Source organism: Leucoraja erinacea, chromosome 4 (genome assembly GCF_028641065.1).
Source record: "Leucoraja erinacea ecotype New England chromosome 4, Leri_hhj_1, whole genome shotgun sequence".
In the NCBI taxonomy this organism is placed as follows: Eukaryota; Metazoa; Chordata; class Chondrichthyes; order Rajiformes; family Rajidae; genus Leucoraja; species Leucoraja erinaceus.
The window spans coordinates 52,174,999-52,189,660 of NC_073380.1; the positions used below are offsets into that span (position 1 = coordinate 52,174,999).

General features: G+C 45.6%; 2 protein-coding genes across 3 annotated transcripts; both read right to left on the reverse strand.

Moving 5' to 3' along the window:
• Nucleotides 1-1,262: 1,262 nt before the first annotated feature.
• On the reverse strand, nt 1,263-13,309 carry LOC129696390 (actin, non-muscle 6.2-like). 2 transcript variants are annotated; one of them, XR_008723319.1, is made up of 4 exons: nt 13,225-13,309; nt 12,978-13,126; nt 10,190-11,302; nt 1,263-1,785 (listed from the first exon to the last, which is right to left on the reverse strand). XR_008723319.1 is itself a non-coding variant. In XM_055634251.1 (3 exons), the coding sequence occupies exons 2-3, from the start codon at nt 13,101-13,103 to the stop codon at nt 10,298-10,300; spliced, it is 1,131 nt and encodes a 376-aa protein (XP_055490226.1). In that variant the 5' UTR covers nt 13,104-13,126; nt 13,225-13,309; the 3' UTR covers nt 9,643-10,297. The 2 variants fall into 2 exon arrangements, 1 of the variants encoding a protein (XP_055490226.1); XM_055634251.1 differs by lacking the exon at nt 1,263-1,785 and having other exon boundaries at nt 9,643-11,302.
• Nucleotides 1,881-5,301, reverse strand: LOC129696392 (actin, non-muscle 6.2). The gene is made up of 3 exons (XM_055634252.1): nt 5,189-5,301; nt 4,942-5,090; nt 1,881-2,923 (listed from the first exon to the last, which is right to left on the reverse strand). The coding sequence occupies exons 2-3, from the start codon at nt 5,065-5,067 to the stop codon at nt 1,919-1,921; spliced, it is 1,131 nt and encodes a 376-aa protein (XP_055490227.1). The 5' UTR covers nt 5,068-5,090; nt 5,189-5,301; the 3' UTR covers nt 1,881-1,918.
• Nucleotides 13,310-14,662: the final 1,353 nt, after the last annotated feature.

Consider the following 14,662-nt stretch of genomic DNA (forward strand, 5'->3'; position numbering starts at 1 on the left):
TAGGACTCCTTTTAGGCCACATTTGGAGTATAGTGTGCAGACTGGTAGCTGCATGGCAGGAAGGATATGGAGGGTTTGGAAAGGGTCCCGGGGAGGTTTAACAGACTGATGCCTGGATTAGAGGGTATTAGCTGAACGTAAATGGATAGACTTGGATAGTTTCCTCTTCAACATTGACTTCATACTCTGTCCCTTCTGCCTCCCATCGTCATCATTGGCTTGAGAGCTCTAATGTCACACCAGAATTCATGAGCTCTTCCACTCTTAAACAACCACTCTTTAAAAAAAAAATTAAATCATTTGATATCTTCCATTTGATCACCTCCAAATCCTCAATATGATCAGGTTAGACTGCCCTTCAACTCCATCTACTGCCCCAATTCTGTAACTCGCATTTACATTCCAAATGTTCAGTTAGGTTCCATCTTCACTTCCCTTGGAGAAGAGTTGCCAAATATCTCCCCTGATGAGCCCATTTGTGTTGGTGTTCTGCAGACTAGTAACTGCAGATGCTGGAATCTTGTGTCCATGGAGGGAATGGCCAGACAATATTTCAGGAGAGGACGAGAAATATCATCTGTCCATTCCCTACATAGATGCTACCTGATTTGCTGTGTTCCACAGTATGTTATTTTGCTCCTCCAGTGATCTCTTTGACCAATTATTTTCTCCCTACAAGTAGAGAAATAATCATTTTATTTTACCCCCTCCCCCTCCTTCCCTGCATCAAAACCTGACAACTTGTATCAGACAGAGACAGGTGACTGCCCCTTAATTACTCCTGTATAATTGCAAATCTGCATGTATATGCAAAAGCAGCACGGCAAGTTGAATGAATTACATTGCTTTTTGTCAATTTGACACCTGGTGAGAAACAAGATAGACCCAAAAAGCTGGAATAACTCAGCAGGACAGGCCGCATCTCTGGAGGGATGGAATGGGTGACGTTTCAGGTCGAGACCCTTCTGCAGACTAAATGAGTTAGAGCAGCCTGAAGAAACTTTGCGACCCAAAATGTCACCCATTCCTTCTCTCCAGAGATGTTGCCTGTGCCACTGAGTTACTTCAGCTATTTGTGTCTCTCTTTGCTTTAAACTAGCATCAGCGGTTCCTCCTTACACACAAGAGTCGTAGAAAGACTGAATAAGGGCCCCCAACCCAAAATATCACCAATCAATGTACTCCGACCCACTGACTTACTCCACCACTTGTGTTTTTCATAGCGTTATGAAGTGCAAGATCAAATTCCAAAACAGAAGAGATTTTGTTCAAATGCATCATTTATTAAACCTTTGTTAATGGCAGATAAAGATACAAATTCATTGTTTAACATGCTTTTCCAACCTTCCACAAGAAGTTACTTTTCCTAGAACCACCACTTGTTAAGTGGTTCAATCTTCCCATTGGCTCGTCTACTTATCAGCGCAGCAGCATTCCATTACCAAGTAATTAAGTAATGGAGAAAATTCAACCACTGAGACATGGTAAACCTGCACAGGGAGATTGGCTTCATTGTATGAGATCCTCAGTAGAATTTTATGGACATATCAATTATATTTGGCTTCAGTGCAATTTGTGTTGGTGACCATCAACACTCTTTTGTCAGTTTCAAAACTTCATACTGGAACAGCAGAATCTCATGCAAGGGTGGGCCTCAGACGTCACTGGCTCAGAGTTCAATTCAGAGTCTCCAACACCTCAAAAATACGTAAAGGTCAACGCGAGTGATTGAATCCCAAATTGTTCTGAATCTGCACCAGGAGACTTTATGAACTATGATCCCCCCTACCCCCCCCCCCCCCCCCCCCCCCGCATGCCAACCCCAAAATGTTGGGCAAACAAATTGAGAAGAATATAAAAAAGTGATATTTCAAATACAAACGTAGGCAACATTATATCAGTTCCAATCTCCAGTGAATTAGAAGCACTTGCGATGGACAATGGAGGGACCAGACTCATCATACTCCTGCTTACTGATCCACATTTGCTGGAAGGTGGAGAGAGAAGCCAGGATGGAACCTCCAATCCACACTGAATACTTCCTCTCTGGTGGAGCAATGACCTTAATCTTCATGGTAGGCGGTGCCAAGGCTGTGATTTCCTTCTGCATCCGGTCAGCGATCCCTGGGAACATGGTGGTTCCACCAGACAGGACAGTGTTGGCGTACAGATCCTTCCTGATGTCCACATCACACTTCATGATGCTGTGGTAACAGGTCTCATGGATCCCAGCAGATTCCATCCCAAGGAAGGAGGGTTGGAAGAGGGTTTCTGGACACCTGAAACGCTCATTGCCAATGGTGATGACTTGACCATCAGGGAGCTCGTAGCTTTTCTCCAAGGATGAGGAGGAGCTGGCCGTCTGCATCTCAGATTCAAAATCTAGGGCCACATAGGAGAGCTTCTCCTTGATGTCACGGACAATCTCCCTCTCGGCCGTGGTTGTGAAGGAGTACCCACGCTCGGTCAGGATCTTCATCAGGTAGTCAGTGAGATCCCGGCCAGCCAGGTCCAGACGCAGGATGGCGTGTGGCAAGGCGTAGCCTTCGTAGATGGGTACAGTGTGACTCACACCATCCCCAGAGTCCATCACAATGCCAGTGGTGCGGCCAGAGGCATACAAGGACAGCACAGCTTGAATGGCAACGTACATGGCTGGGGTGTTGAAGGTCTCAAACATGATCTGGGTCATCTTCTCCCGGTTGGCTTTGGGATTGAGTGGAGCCTCTGTGAGGAGGACAGGGTGCTCCTCTGGGGCCACTCGCAGCTCGTTGTAGAAGGTGTGATGCCAGATCTTCTCCATGTCATCCCAGTTGGTCACAATCCCGTGTTCAATTGGGTATTTCAGGGTCAGGATGCCCCTCTTGCTCTGGGCTTCATCCCCAACGTAGCTGTCTTTCTGACCCATTCCCACCATCACACCCTGGAGTGGAGAAATTACAGTGGATGATTCAATATTAAATCAGGAGCTTTTGAGCAACAGCAAAGTATCAAAAGTTCCTAACACACAATCTACATAGAAACCATTCAGACAAAAAATGCTTTCTGCTATCCACCTCAGTTTTGGAATCATGATGATACAATAATCTCAGAAATTATGAAAGAATGATATTAGGAGTCAATTAGGAATGTGGGAAAACTTTAAATGCATTTTCAGGACGGTTGTTCAGGGAGTGAAATATATATCAAGGTATCAGCTATTTCTCATGCTCGAAGTTCATGGACAATCCCATTGCAACTTTGGTCACCCTCCTGTAGGAAATATGCCATTACGGTGGAAAGAGGGCAGAAAATGTATGTTGTGGCCAGGACAAGTTATGGGGAGAGATTGGGCAGGCTAGGACTTTATTCTTTGGAGTGTAGGAGGCCAGGGTTGGGGGTGGATATTATAGAAATATATTAAATCATGAGGGTGACAGACAGGAAGAATGCACAGAGTCTTGTACCCAGACTAGGGGATTCAAGAACTAGAGGGCATATGTTTGAGAGAGGAAAATCATTTAATAGGAACAACTCCCACCTTTCTCACCCCCCCCCCCTTACAGGTTGGTGGGTATGTGGAATGAGGCACCAGAGAAAGTAGTGGGGGCAGGTACTATATGACTTTACAACATATTTGCACAGGTATGTGGATAGGAAAGATTGAGAGGGAAACAAGCCAGGCCCAGGCAAATGGAACTAGCTTAGATGGGGCATCTGACAGAATGGACAAGTTGAGCCAAAGGGCTGTTACTGTGCAATACGACCTTGACCAACATCAACTCTGCATTCACAACTACCCACAGCATCTTTACACACTATGCCAACCAACCACTAATTTAAATATTTAAACATTTTGCTGCCACCACCTTTTGTGGAAGAGTTACTAATACCCAACCTCAAATTTTCCATCTTAAAAGGCTAGCATATATTTAAAAGGGCTTTGCAGTCTTAACTCCTCGACTATGTGCAGAACCTCCGGGCAAAATGACTTGCAGTCCCATTGTTCAAATTGAAGGAAAGAGCTGGACACTGCCAGTGATCAGAGACACAAGAAACTGCAAATACTGGAACCGAGAGCAAAATTTACAAGGCAGACAATATATTGTGTTGTGACCCTTCTTTAGATTGATGGAGTAGGAGGGCAACTAAAAATGTGGAAAAAAAGACACAGGCAAGAGCATTATCCATAAGAGCAGGTGTAACCACATTTACTGAAGCAGAAGCACATCTCAGATGTCCAAGAGTGGAAAGCCCTATCAAGGGAACAGATGCAGCAGAAACAGGATGACATTTTTGATTGTAGTCAGTGGTTGTGGTATTATGCAATAATAGTGTAAGGCTGAGCAGAGGGGCACTAGGACCCTGTGCGCCAGATGCCAGGCTCCAGTAACCGGATGGGACTGGAACCCAGGGTGTGGGCAGTTGGAGAGTTGCCTGGGCTTACACACGAGGTTGATTGTTATTGTACAGATTAAAGGTATACTCTGTTTACGTCGTCGTACGAGCCTTATTACAAGCACAACTCGACAGTGGTCACCATGCTGAGAGAGACAGCGGCAACATTTAAACAAGCTCTTCAGTTCCGCCAACCTGGTGAAACAGGTATCACTGGAGTCATATTTTAACAAATCGTTTGCCACAGTGGCAACAGTTACAAAATTCAACAACTACCAACCCAAGGACTCAAGCACTCAAGACAGAAGTACCATAGATAGAATATCCTGAGCTGGCCAAGGAAAATTAGAATCACTACATAGACCAATTTCCTGCTCCTCCTGGCCCCGAAAATATATGTTCAGAAAATATCAAGACACCCTTAGATAGGACATTCCATTCACATCTACAGCAAGTAAACAGATAACGCAAAGCATGGAATCACACCAGGACTCAATGCCATGTCAGATATTTCCCACATTTAATCTTATGCTACGAGTCAAGGCTTTACATTAAATGTCTCACCTGGTGTCGAGGCCGTCCCACGATGGAGGGGAACACAGCCCTGGGGGCATCATCCCCTGCAAAGCCAGCCTTGCACATCCCGGAGCCATTATCCACTACCAGTGCAGCAATCTCATCATCAGCCATGGTTTACAGCGAGTGGGAAGTGACTGAAACGGAACAAAAATCCATTACTGTTGAAACAATAACACAGTAACCAATACACTAGATCAGCAATTCATCAAGACCAACACAATCTATACTCTACCTCAGGTGAACAGGTATCAATGCAATCCTAAGGACCTTTCTCTAGACTGATGTCGGCACTGCGGGCACACCTTGAACAGGAGTCGCTAGCACTCTAGGGGTTAAACTATGTTCATTCCATTGGCTCGCAGGCTGCAGATACTTTACCTTATTTGGTAATTAACCTGCAAAGACTGCTGAGCCACACCTTGGGAGCTAAAGATGAGGAGCAAGCTCAGAGCTGCTTGTGAGCATGGTCTTCCTGTCACAGTGAATCATCAGAACATGACAGCAAATTAAACAGGGCGTGGACTCCATACAGCATTGTGCCACAAGGTTGCACATCAGCCCACTGAAGCATTTTTATCCCATTTGTTCCAGAGATATGGGCATCACAGGCATGGTTGGGATTCAATGTCCAGGAAGTAGAGCTAAACTGAGACTGGAACCAGACTTCAACTCCACTCCCATTAGGAAAGTCTTAAAACCCAGCTGAGAGTCATAGAATCACTCAGCATGGAAACAGGTTATGAAGAAGGGTCTTAACCCAAAATATCACTCATTTCTTCTTTCCAGAGAAGCTGCCTGTCCCGCTGAGTTATTCCAGCTTCTAGTGTCTATATTCAGCCAAACGTCCATACAGACCAATATGCCCATCTAAGCTAATTCCATTTACCCACGTTTGGCCCAAGTCCCTCTCAACCTTTCCATTCTACAAAGCTGTCCAAATGTATTTTAAAATCCTCTGCTTCTTTGCACAAGAAATGTAAATTATGTTCCCCTTCACCAACACTTCATCTGCCGGACAGAACCGGTTCTTACCCTGATCAAATTCCCTATTGACTTTCTGTTTGCTGTAAATCAAAGGTGTAGCTATGGGCACACATGGGCCCAGCGATGCCATTCTTTTTGTTGACTACATGGAACAGTCCTTTTTCCAAACTTTGCCTTGTACCCCTCCCCAACTGTTTCACTGTTACATCAGTAGCTGCATCGATACTGCTTCCTGCATCTGAACAGAACGTATCAATTTTATCAGTTTGGCTACTAACATTTAACCAACTCTCATACTTGGACCATTTCTGACACCTTGTTCCCTTTTCTGAATTTCTCTGTCTACATCTCAGGAGACAATTGACCCTCTGACACATATTCAGGGCCAGATTTAGATGAAGAGAGGCCCTAAGCTATTTCACTTGTGTGCCCCCCCCCTCCTCCCAATCCGCCACCCCACGACGACTAGAGGACAATGACTACCAGACAGTGACAGTGTGACACTTTTAGATCCTACTGTATGTTGTAATTAAACAGTTGGTTTTAAAATACACATTGGATTCATCGCCGAGCGGGCGATGCCTTACCTGGATTGCTGTTTGAAGCTCTGGAATGTTGGGCCTGCTGCTTCAACATCATGGAGCTGTGGTTTGCGGAGCTCCCAGCCTCGGGCTGCGTTGATTTCAACATCGCGGAGCCCTGGGATCCCTTTGCCGAGGGTCGCCAGCGTGAATCTCAACCCAGCTCAGCCTGTGGACTTCAGGAACCACGGTCTCCGGTAGGAAGTGGCTGATTCGGAAGTCCAAGCTGCTGAGAATGTTCTCCCGTTCCGACGTCGAACAGTGACCCCCAAATTTCATTGTACCAATGGCCATGAGGGAGGTCCAAGAGGAGGGGGTCCGTTGGAGATGGGAAAAAGGAAGATCAATGGGGGCGAGGACTCCTTCCCATGGAAGAACGGTGTGAGGCGGAGGCGACGGAAGAAGAGCTCCAAATCGCCGCAGGCGCGGAACTCATTGAGGTGGGGACGGAGGGGAACAAAGGCCTCTGCTGAGGACCGACCATTCGGTATCTGAGAGGGGGAGGTCAGGGGGTGGGGATGGTGAACACATGGCAGGGATGGGGGTTGGGGCCGGAGGAAGGCAGGTGAGTGGACTGAGGCCAAGGCGATGTCTGGTGGAGGGGTGGTGGGTGGTCAGGGTAGGGGGGCTATGAGGACTGTAGTGTGGGCGGGGAAGTGCTGGGGTCACATGGTTTGAGGGGAATGGGAGGACCCAGTGGAACAGCCACTGGGATTACCAGGGTTGGGGGGACCTAGCACCAGGACCCAGCGCAGTTCCCAATGTTGGGCGAGGCCCAGAACCAGGGGCGACAGTCTCCAAATTAAGGGGAGGCCATTTAGGACTGAGGTGAGAACATTTATTCTCACCCAAAGAGCTGTGAAATTGTGGAATTCCCTGCCACAGAGAGCAGTGGAGGTCAAATCATTGGATGGATTTAAGAGAGTTAGATAGAGCTCTAGGGGCTGGTGGAATCAAGGGATATGGGAGAAGGCAGGCACGGATTTTTGATTGGAGACGATCAGCCATGATCACAATGATTGGCGGTGCTGGCTCGAAGGGCCGAATGGCCTCCTCCTGCACCTATTTTCTATATTTCTATTTTCTATGTTAGAGAGGATACCTCAGGATAGGATTTCTCCTATTTGGAAGAGATTAGGTTAATTAGGGATGGTCAACTTGGCTCTGTACATGGCAGGTCACGTCTTACTAACTTGATTGGGTTTTTTGAGGAAATTATGAATGTGATCATTGAGGTTGTTGTGCACATGGACTTTATCAAGGCATTTGATAAAGTCCCCCATAGTGGGCTGATCCAGATTACGATGCACGGGACTAACAGTGACTTGCTCGTAATGGTTCAGAATTGGCTTACTGATAGAAGACAGAGGGCTATGGTGGAAGGATAATATTCTGCAGGAGGTTTGTGACCAGAGGATTTGTGCAGGATCTGTGCTGGGACCGCTGCTGTTTGTAATATATATATATATATAAATGACTTGGACTCAAACGTAGACTGGTTGGTTCGTAAATTTGCAAATTACGCCAAGATTGCTAGGATCATGGACTGAGAAGAAGGCTGTCAATGTGTACAGTGGGATCTAGATCAGCTGCAAAAATAGACAGAGAAATGGCAGATGGAGTTTTATCCGAGCAAGTGTGAGGTGTTGCACTTTGGGAGGTCTAATGAAAGAGGAAAACATACAACTAATGGCATGACCCTCAACAGCATTAATGTATAGAGGGATCTTAGTGTTCAAGAATATAACTCCCTGAAAGTAGCAACACAAGTAGATAGTGTGGTAAAGAAGGCATGTGACTTCATTCAGAGGTTGGGGTATTAAGTGTAAGAGTCAGGAAGACATGATACAGCTTTATAAGACACCTTTTAGGCCACATTTGCAGTATAGTGTGCAGACTGGTAGCTGCATGGCAGGAAGGATATGGAGGGTTTGGAAAGGGTCCCCGGGGAGGTTTAACAGACTGATGCCTGGATTAGAGGGTATTAGCTGAACGTAAATGGATAGGCTTGGATAGTTTCCTCTTCAACATTGACTTCATACTCTGTCCCTTCTGCCTCCCATCCTCATCATTGGCTTGAGAGCTCTAATGTCACACCAGAATTCATGAGCTCTTCCACTCTTAAACCACCACTCTTTTAAAAAAAAAAAATCAATCATTTGATATCTTCCATTTGATCACCTCCAAATCCTCAATATGATCAGGTTAGACTGCCCTTCAACTCCATCTACTGCCCCAATTCTGTAGCTCGCATTTACATCCCAAATGTTCAGTTAGGTTCCATCTTCACTTCCCTTGGAGAAGAGTTGCCAAATATCTCCCCTGATGAGCCCATTTGTGTTGGTGTTCTGCAGACAAGGAACTGCAGATGCTGGAATCTTGTGTCCATGGAGGGAATGGCCAGACAATATTTCAGGAGAGGACGAGAAATATCATCTGTCCATTCCCTACATAGATGCTACCTGATTTGCTGTGTTCCACAGTATGTTATTTTGCTCCTCCAGTGTTCTCTTTGACCAATTATTTCCTCCCTACAAGTAGAGAAGTAATCACTTTATTTTACCCCCTCCCCCTCCTTCCCTGCATCAAAACCTGATAACATGTATCAGACAGAGACAGGTGACTGCCCCTTAATTACTCCTGTATAATTGCAAATCTGCATGTATATGCAAAAGCAGCACGGCAAGTTGAATGAATTACATTGCTTTTTGTCAATTTGACATCTGGTGAGAAACAAGATAGACCCAAAAAGCTGGAATAACTCAGCAGGACAGGCCGCATCTCTGGAGGGATGGAATGGGTGACGTTTCAGGTCGAGACCCTTCTGCAGACTAAATGAGTTGGAGCAGCCTGAAGAAACTTTGCGACCCAAAATGTCACCCATTCCTTCTCTCCAGAGATGTTGCCTGTGCCACTGAGTTACTTCAGCTATTTGTGTCTCTCTTTGCTTTAAACTAGCATCAGCGGTTCCTCCTTACATACAAGAGTCGTAGAAAGACGGAATAAGGGCCCCCAACCCAAAATATCACCAATCAATGTACTCCGACCCACTGACTTACTCCACCACTTGTGTTTTTCATAGCGTTATGAAGTGCAAGATCAAATTCCAAAACAGAAGAGATTTTGTTCAAATGCATCATTTATTAAACCTTTGTTAATGGCAGATAAAGATACAAATTCATTGTTTAACATGCTTTTCCAACCTTCCACAAGAAGTTACTTTTCCTAGAACCACCACTTGTTAAGTGGTTCAATCTTCCCATTGGCTCGTCTACTTATCAGAGCAGCAGCATTCCATTACCAAGTAATTAAGTAATGGAGAAAATTCAACCACTGAGACATGGTAAACCGGCACAGGGAGATTGGCTTCATTGTATGAGATCCTCAGTAGAATTTTATGGACATATCAATTATATTTGGCTTCAGTGCAATTTGTGTTGGTGACCATCAACACTCTTTTGTCAGTTTCAAAACTTCATACTGGAGCTGCAGAATCTCATGCAAGGGTGGGCTGCAGATGTCACTGGCTCAGAGTTCAGGTCAGAGTCTCCAGCACCTCAAAAATACGTAAAGGTCAACGCGAGTGATTGAATCCCAAATTGTTCTGAATCTGCACTAGGAGACTTTATGAACTATGATCACCCCTACCCCTACCCCTGCCCCCCCACGCATGCCAACCCCCAAATGTTGGGCAAACAAATTGAGAAGAATATAAAAAAAGTGATATTTCAAATACAAACGTAGGCAACATTATATCAGTTCTAATCTCCAGTGAATTAGAAGCACTTGCGATGGACAATGGAGGGACCAGACTCATCATACTCCTGCTTACTGATCCACATTTGCTGGAAGGTGGAGAGAGAAGCCAGGATGGAACCTCCGATCCACACTGAATACTTCCTCTCTGGTGGAGCAATGATCTTAATCTTCATGGTAGGCGGTGCCAAGGCTGTGATTTCCTTCTGCATCCGGTCAGCGATCCCTGGGAACATGGTGGTTCCACCAGACAGGACAGTGTTGGCATACAGATCCTTCCTGATGTCCACATCACACTTCATGATGCTGTGGTAACAGGCCTCATGGATCCCAGAAGATTCCATCCCAAGGAAGGAGGGTTGGAAGAGGGTTTCTGGACACCTGAAACGCTCATTGCCGATGGTGATGACTTGACCATCAGGGAGCTCGTAGCTTTTCTCCAAGGATGAGGAGGAGCTGGCTGTCTGCATCTCAGATTCAAAATCTAGGGCCACATAGGAGAGCTTCTCCTTGATGTCACGGACAATCTCCCTCTCGGCCGTGGTTGTGAAGGAGTACCCACGCTCGGTCAGGATCTTCATCAGGTAGTCAGTGAGATCCCGGCCAGCCAGGTCCAGACGCAGGATGGCGTGTGGCAAGGCGTAGCCTTCGTAGATGGGCACAGTGTGACTCACACCATCCCCAGAGTCCATCACAATGCCAGTGGTGCGGCCAGAGGCATACAAGGACAGCACAGCTTGAATGGCAACGTACATGGCTGGGGTGTTGAAGGTCTCAAACATGATTTGGGTCATCTTCTCCCGGTTGGCTTTGGGATTGAGTGGAGCCTCTGTGAGGAGGACAGGGTGCTCCTCTGGGGCCACTCGCAGCTCGTTGTAGAAGGTGTGATGCCAGATCTTCTCCATGTCATCCCAGTTGGTCACAATCCCGTGTTCAATTGGGTATTTCAGGGTCAGGATGCCCCTCTTGCTCTGGGCTTCATCCCCAACGTAGCTGTCTTTCTGACCCATTCCCACCATCACACCCTGGAGTGGAGAAATTACAGTGGATGATTCAATATTAAATCAGGAGCTTTTGAGCAACAGCAAAGTATCAACAGTTCCTAATACACAATCTACATAGAAACCATTTAGACAAAACATGCTTCCTGCTATCCACCTCAGTTTTGGAATCATGATGATAAAATAATCTCAGAAATTATGAAAGCATGATAGTAAGACTCAATTTTGAATGTGGGAAAACTTTAAATGCATTTTCAGGACGGTTGTTCAGGGAGTGAAATATATATCAAGGTATCAGCTATTTCTCATGCTCGAAGTTCATGGAGTGTAGGAGGCCAGGGGTGGGGGTGGATATTATAGAAATATATAAAATCATGAGGGTGACAGATAGGAAAAATGCACAGAGTCTTGTACCCAGACTATGGGGATTCAAGAACTAGAGGGCATAGGTTTGAGAGAGGAAAATCATTTAATAGGAACAACTCCCACCTTTCTCACCCCCCCCCCCCCCCCCCCTCCCTTACAGGTTGGTGGGTATGTGGAATGAGGCACCAGAGAAAGTAGTGGGGGCAGGTACTATATGACTTTATAACATATTTGCACAGGTATGTGGATAGGAACGATTGAGAGGGAAACAAGCCAGGCCCAGGCAAATGGAACTAGCTTAGATGGGGCATCTGACAGAATGGACAAGTTGAGCCAAAGGGCTGTTACTGTGCAATACGACCATGACTAACATCAACTCTGCATTCACAACTACCCACAGCATCTTTACACACTATGCCAACCAACCACTAATTTAAATATTTAAACATTTTGCTGCCACCACCTTTTGTGGAAGAGTTACTAACACCCAACCTCAAATTTTCCATCTTAAAAGGCTAGCATATATTTAAAAGGGCTTTGTAGTCTTAGCTCCTCGACTATCTGCTGAACCTCCGGGCAAAACGACTTGCAGTCCCATTGTTCAAATTGAAGGAAAGAGCTGGACACTGCCAGTGATCAGAGACACAAGAAACTACAAATATTGGAACCGAGAGCAAATATTACAAGGCAGACAATATATTGTGTTGTGACCCTTCTTTAGATTGATGGAGTAGGAGGGCAACTAAAAATGTGGAAAAAAAGACACAGGCAAGAGCATTATCCATAAGAGCAGGTGTAACCACATTTACTGAAGCAGAAGCACATCTCAGATGTCCAAGAGTGGAAAGCCCTATCAAGGGAACAGATGCAGCAGAAACAGGATGACATTTTTGATTGTAGTCAGTGGTCACCATGCTGAGAGAGACAGCGGCAACATTTAAACAAGCTCTTCAGTTCCGCCAACCTGGTGAAACAGGTATCACTGGAGTCATATTTTAACAAATCGTTTGCCACAGTGGCAACAGTTACAAAATTCAACAACTACCAACCCAAGGACTCAAGCACTCAAGACAGAAGTACCATAGATAGAATATCCTGAGCTGGCCAAGGAAAATTAGAATCACTACATAGACCAATTTCCTGCTCCTCCTGGCCCCGAAAATATATGTTCAGAAAATATCAAGACACCCTTAGATAGGACATTCCATTCACATCTACAGCAAGTAAACAGATAACGCAAAGCATGGAATCACACCAGGACTCAATGCCATGTCAGATATTTCCCACATTTAATCTTATGCTACGAGTCAAGGCTTTACATTAAATGTCTCACCTGGTGTCGAGGCCGTCCCACGATGGAGGGGAACACAGCCCTGGGGGCATCATCCCCTGCAAAGCCAGCCTTGCACATCCCAGAGCCATTGTCCACTACCAGCGCAGCAATCTCATCATCAGCCATGGTTTACAGCGAGTGGGAAGTGACTGAAACGGAACAAAAATCCATTATTGTTGAAACAAGAACACAGTAACCAATACACTAGATCAGCAATTCATCAAGACCAACACAATCTATACTCTACCTCAGGTGAGCAGGTATCAATGCAATCCTAAGGACCTTTCTCTAGACTGATGTCGGCACTGCGGGCACACCTTGAACAGGAGTCGCTAGCACTCTAGGGGTTAAACTATGTTCATTCCATTGGCTCGCAGGCTGCAGATACTTTACCTTATTTGGTAATTAACCTGCAAAGACTGCTGAGCCACACCTTGGGAGCTAAAGATGAGGAGCAAGCTCAGAGCTGCTTGTGAGCATGGTCTTCCTGTCACAGTGAATAATCAGAACATGACAGCAAATTAAACAGGGCGTGGACTCCATACAGCATTGTGCCACAATGTTGCACATCAGCCCACTGAAGCATTTTTATCCCATTTGTTCCAGAGATATGGGCATCACAGGCATGGTTGGGATTCAATGTCCAGGAAGTAGAGCTAAACTGAGACTGGAACCAGACTTCAACTCCACTCCCATTAGGAAAGTCTTAAAACCCAGCTGAGAGTCATAGAATCACTCAGCATGGAAACAGGTTATGAAGAAGGGTCTTAACCCAAAATATCACTCATTTCTTCTTTCCAGAGAAGCTGCCTGTCCCGCTGAGTTAATCCAGCTTTTTGTGTCTATATTCAGTCAAACGTCCATACAGACCAATCGGCCCATCTAAACTAATTCCTTTTATCCACGTTTGGCCCAAGTCCCTCACAACCTTTCCATTCTACAAAGCTGTCCAAATGTATTTTAAAATCCTCTGCTTCTTTGCACAAGAAATGTAAATTATGTTCCCCTTCACCAACACTTCATCTGCCGGACAGAACCGGTTCTTACCCTGATCAAATTCCCTATTGACTTTCTGTTTCCTGTAAATCAAAGGTGTAGCTACGGGCACACATGGGCCCAGCTATGCCATTCTTTTTGTTGACTACATGGAACAGTCCTTTTTCCAAACTTTGCCTTGTACCCCTCCCCAACTGTTTCACTGTTACATCAGTAGCTGCATCGATACTGCTTCCTGCATCTGAACAGAACGTATCAATTTTATCAGTTTGGCTACTAACATTTACCCAACTCTCATACTTACTTGGACCATTTCTGACACCTTGTTCCCTTTTCTGAATTTCTCCGTCTACATCTCAGGAGACAATTGACCCTCTGACACATATTCAGGGCCAGATTTAGATGAAGAGAGGCCCTAAGCTATTTCACTTGTGTGCCCCCCCCCCTCCTCCCAATCCGCCACCCCCACGACTAGAGGATAATGACTACCAGACAGTGACAGTGTGACACTTTTAGATCCTACTGTATGTTGTAATTAAACAGTTGGTTTTAAAATACACATTCGATTCATCGCCGAGCGGGCGATGCCTTACCTGGATTGCTGTTTGAAGTTCTGGAATGTTGGGCCTGCTGCTTCAACATCATGGAGCTGTGGTTTGCGGAGCTCCCAGCCTCGGGCCGCGTTGATT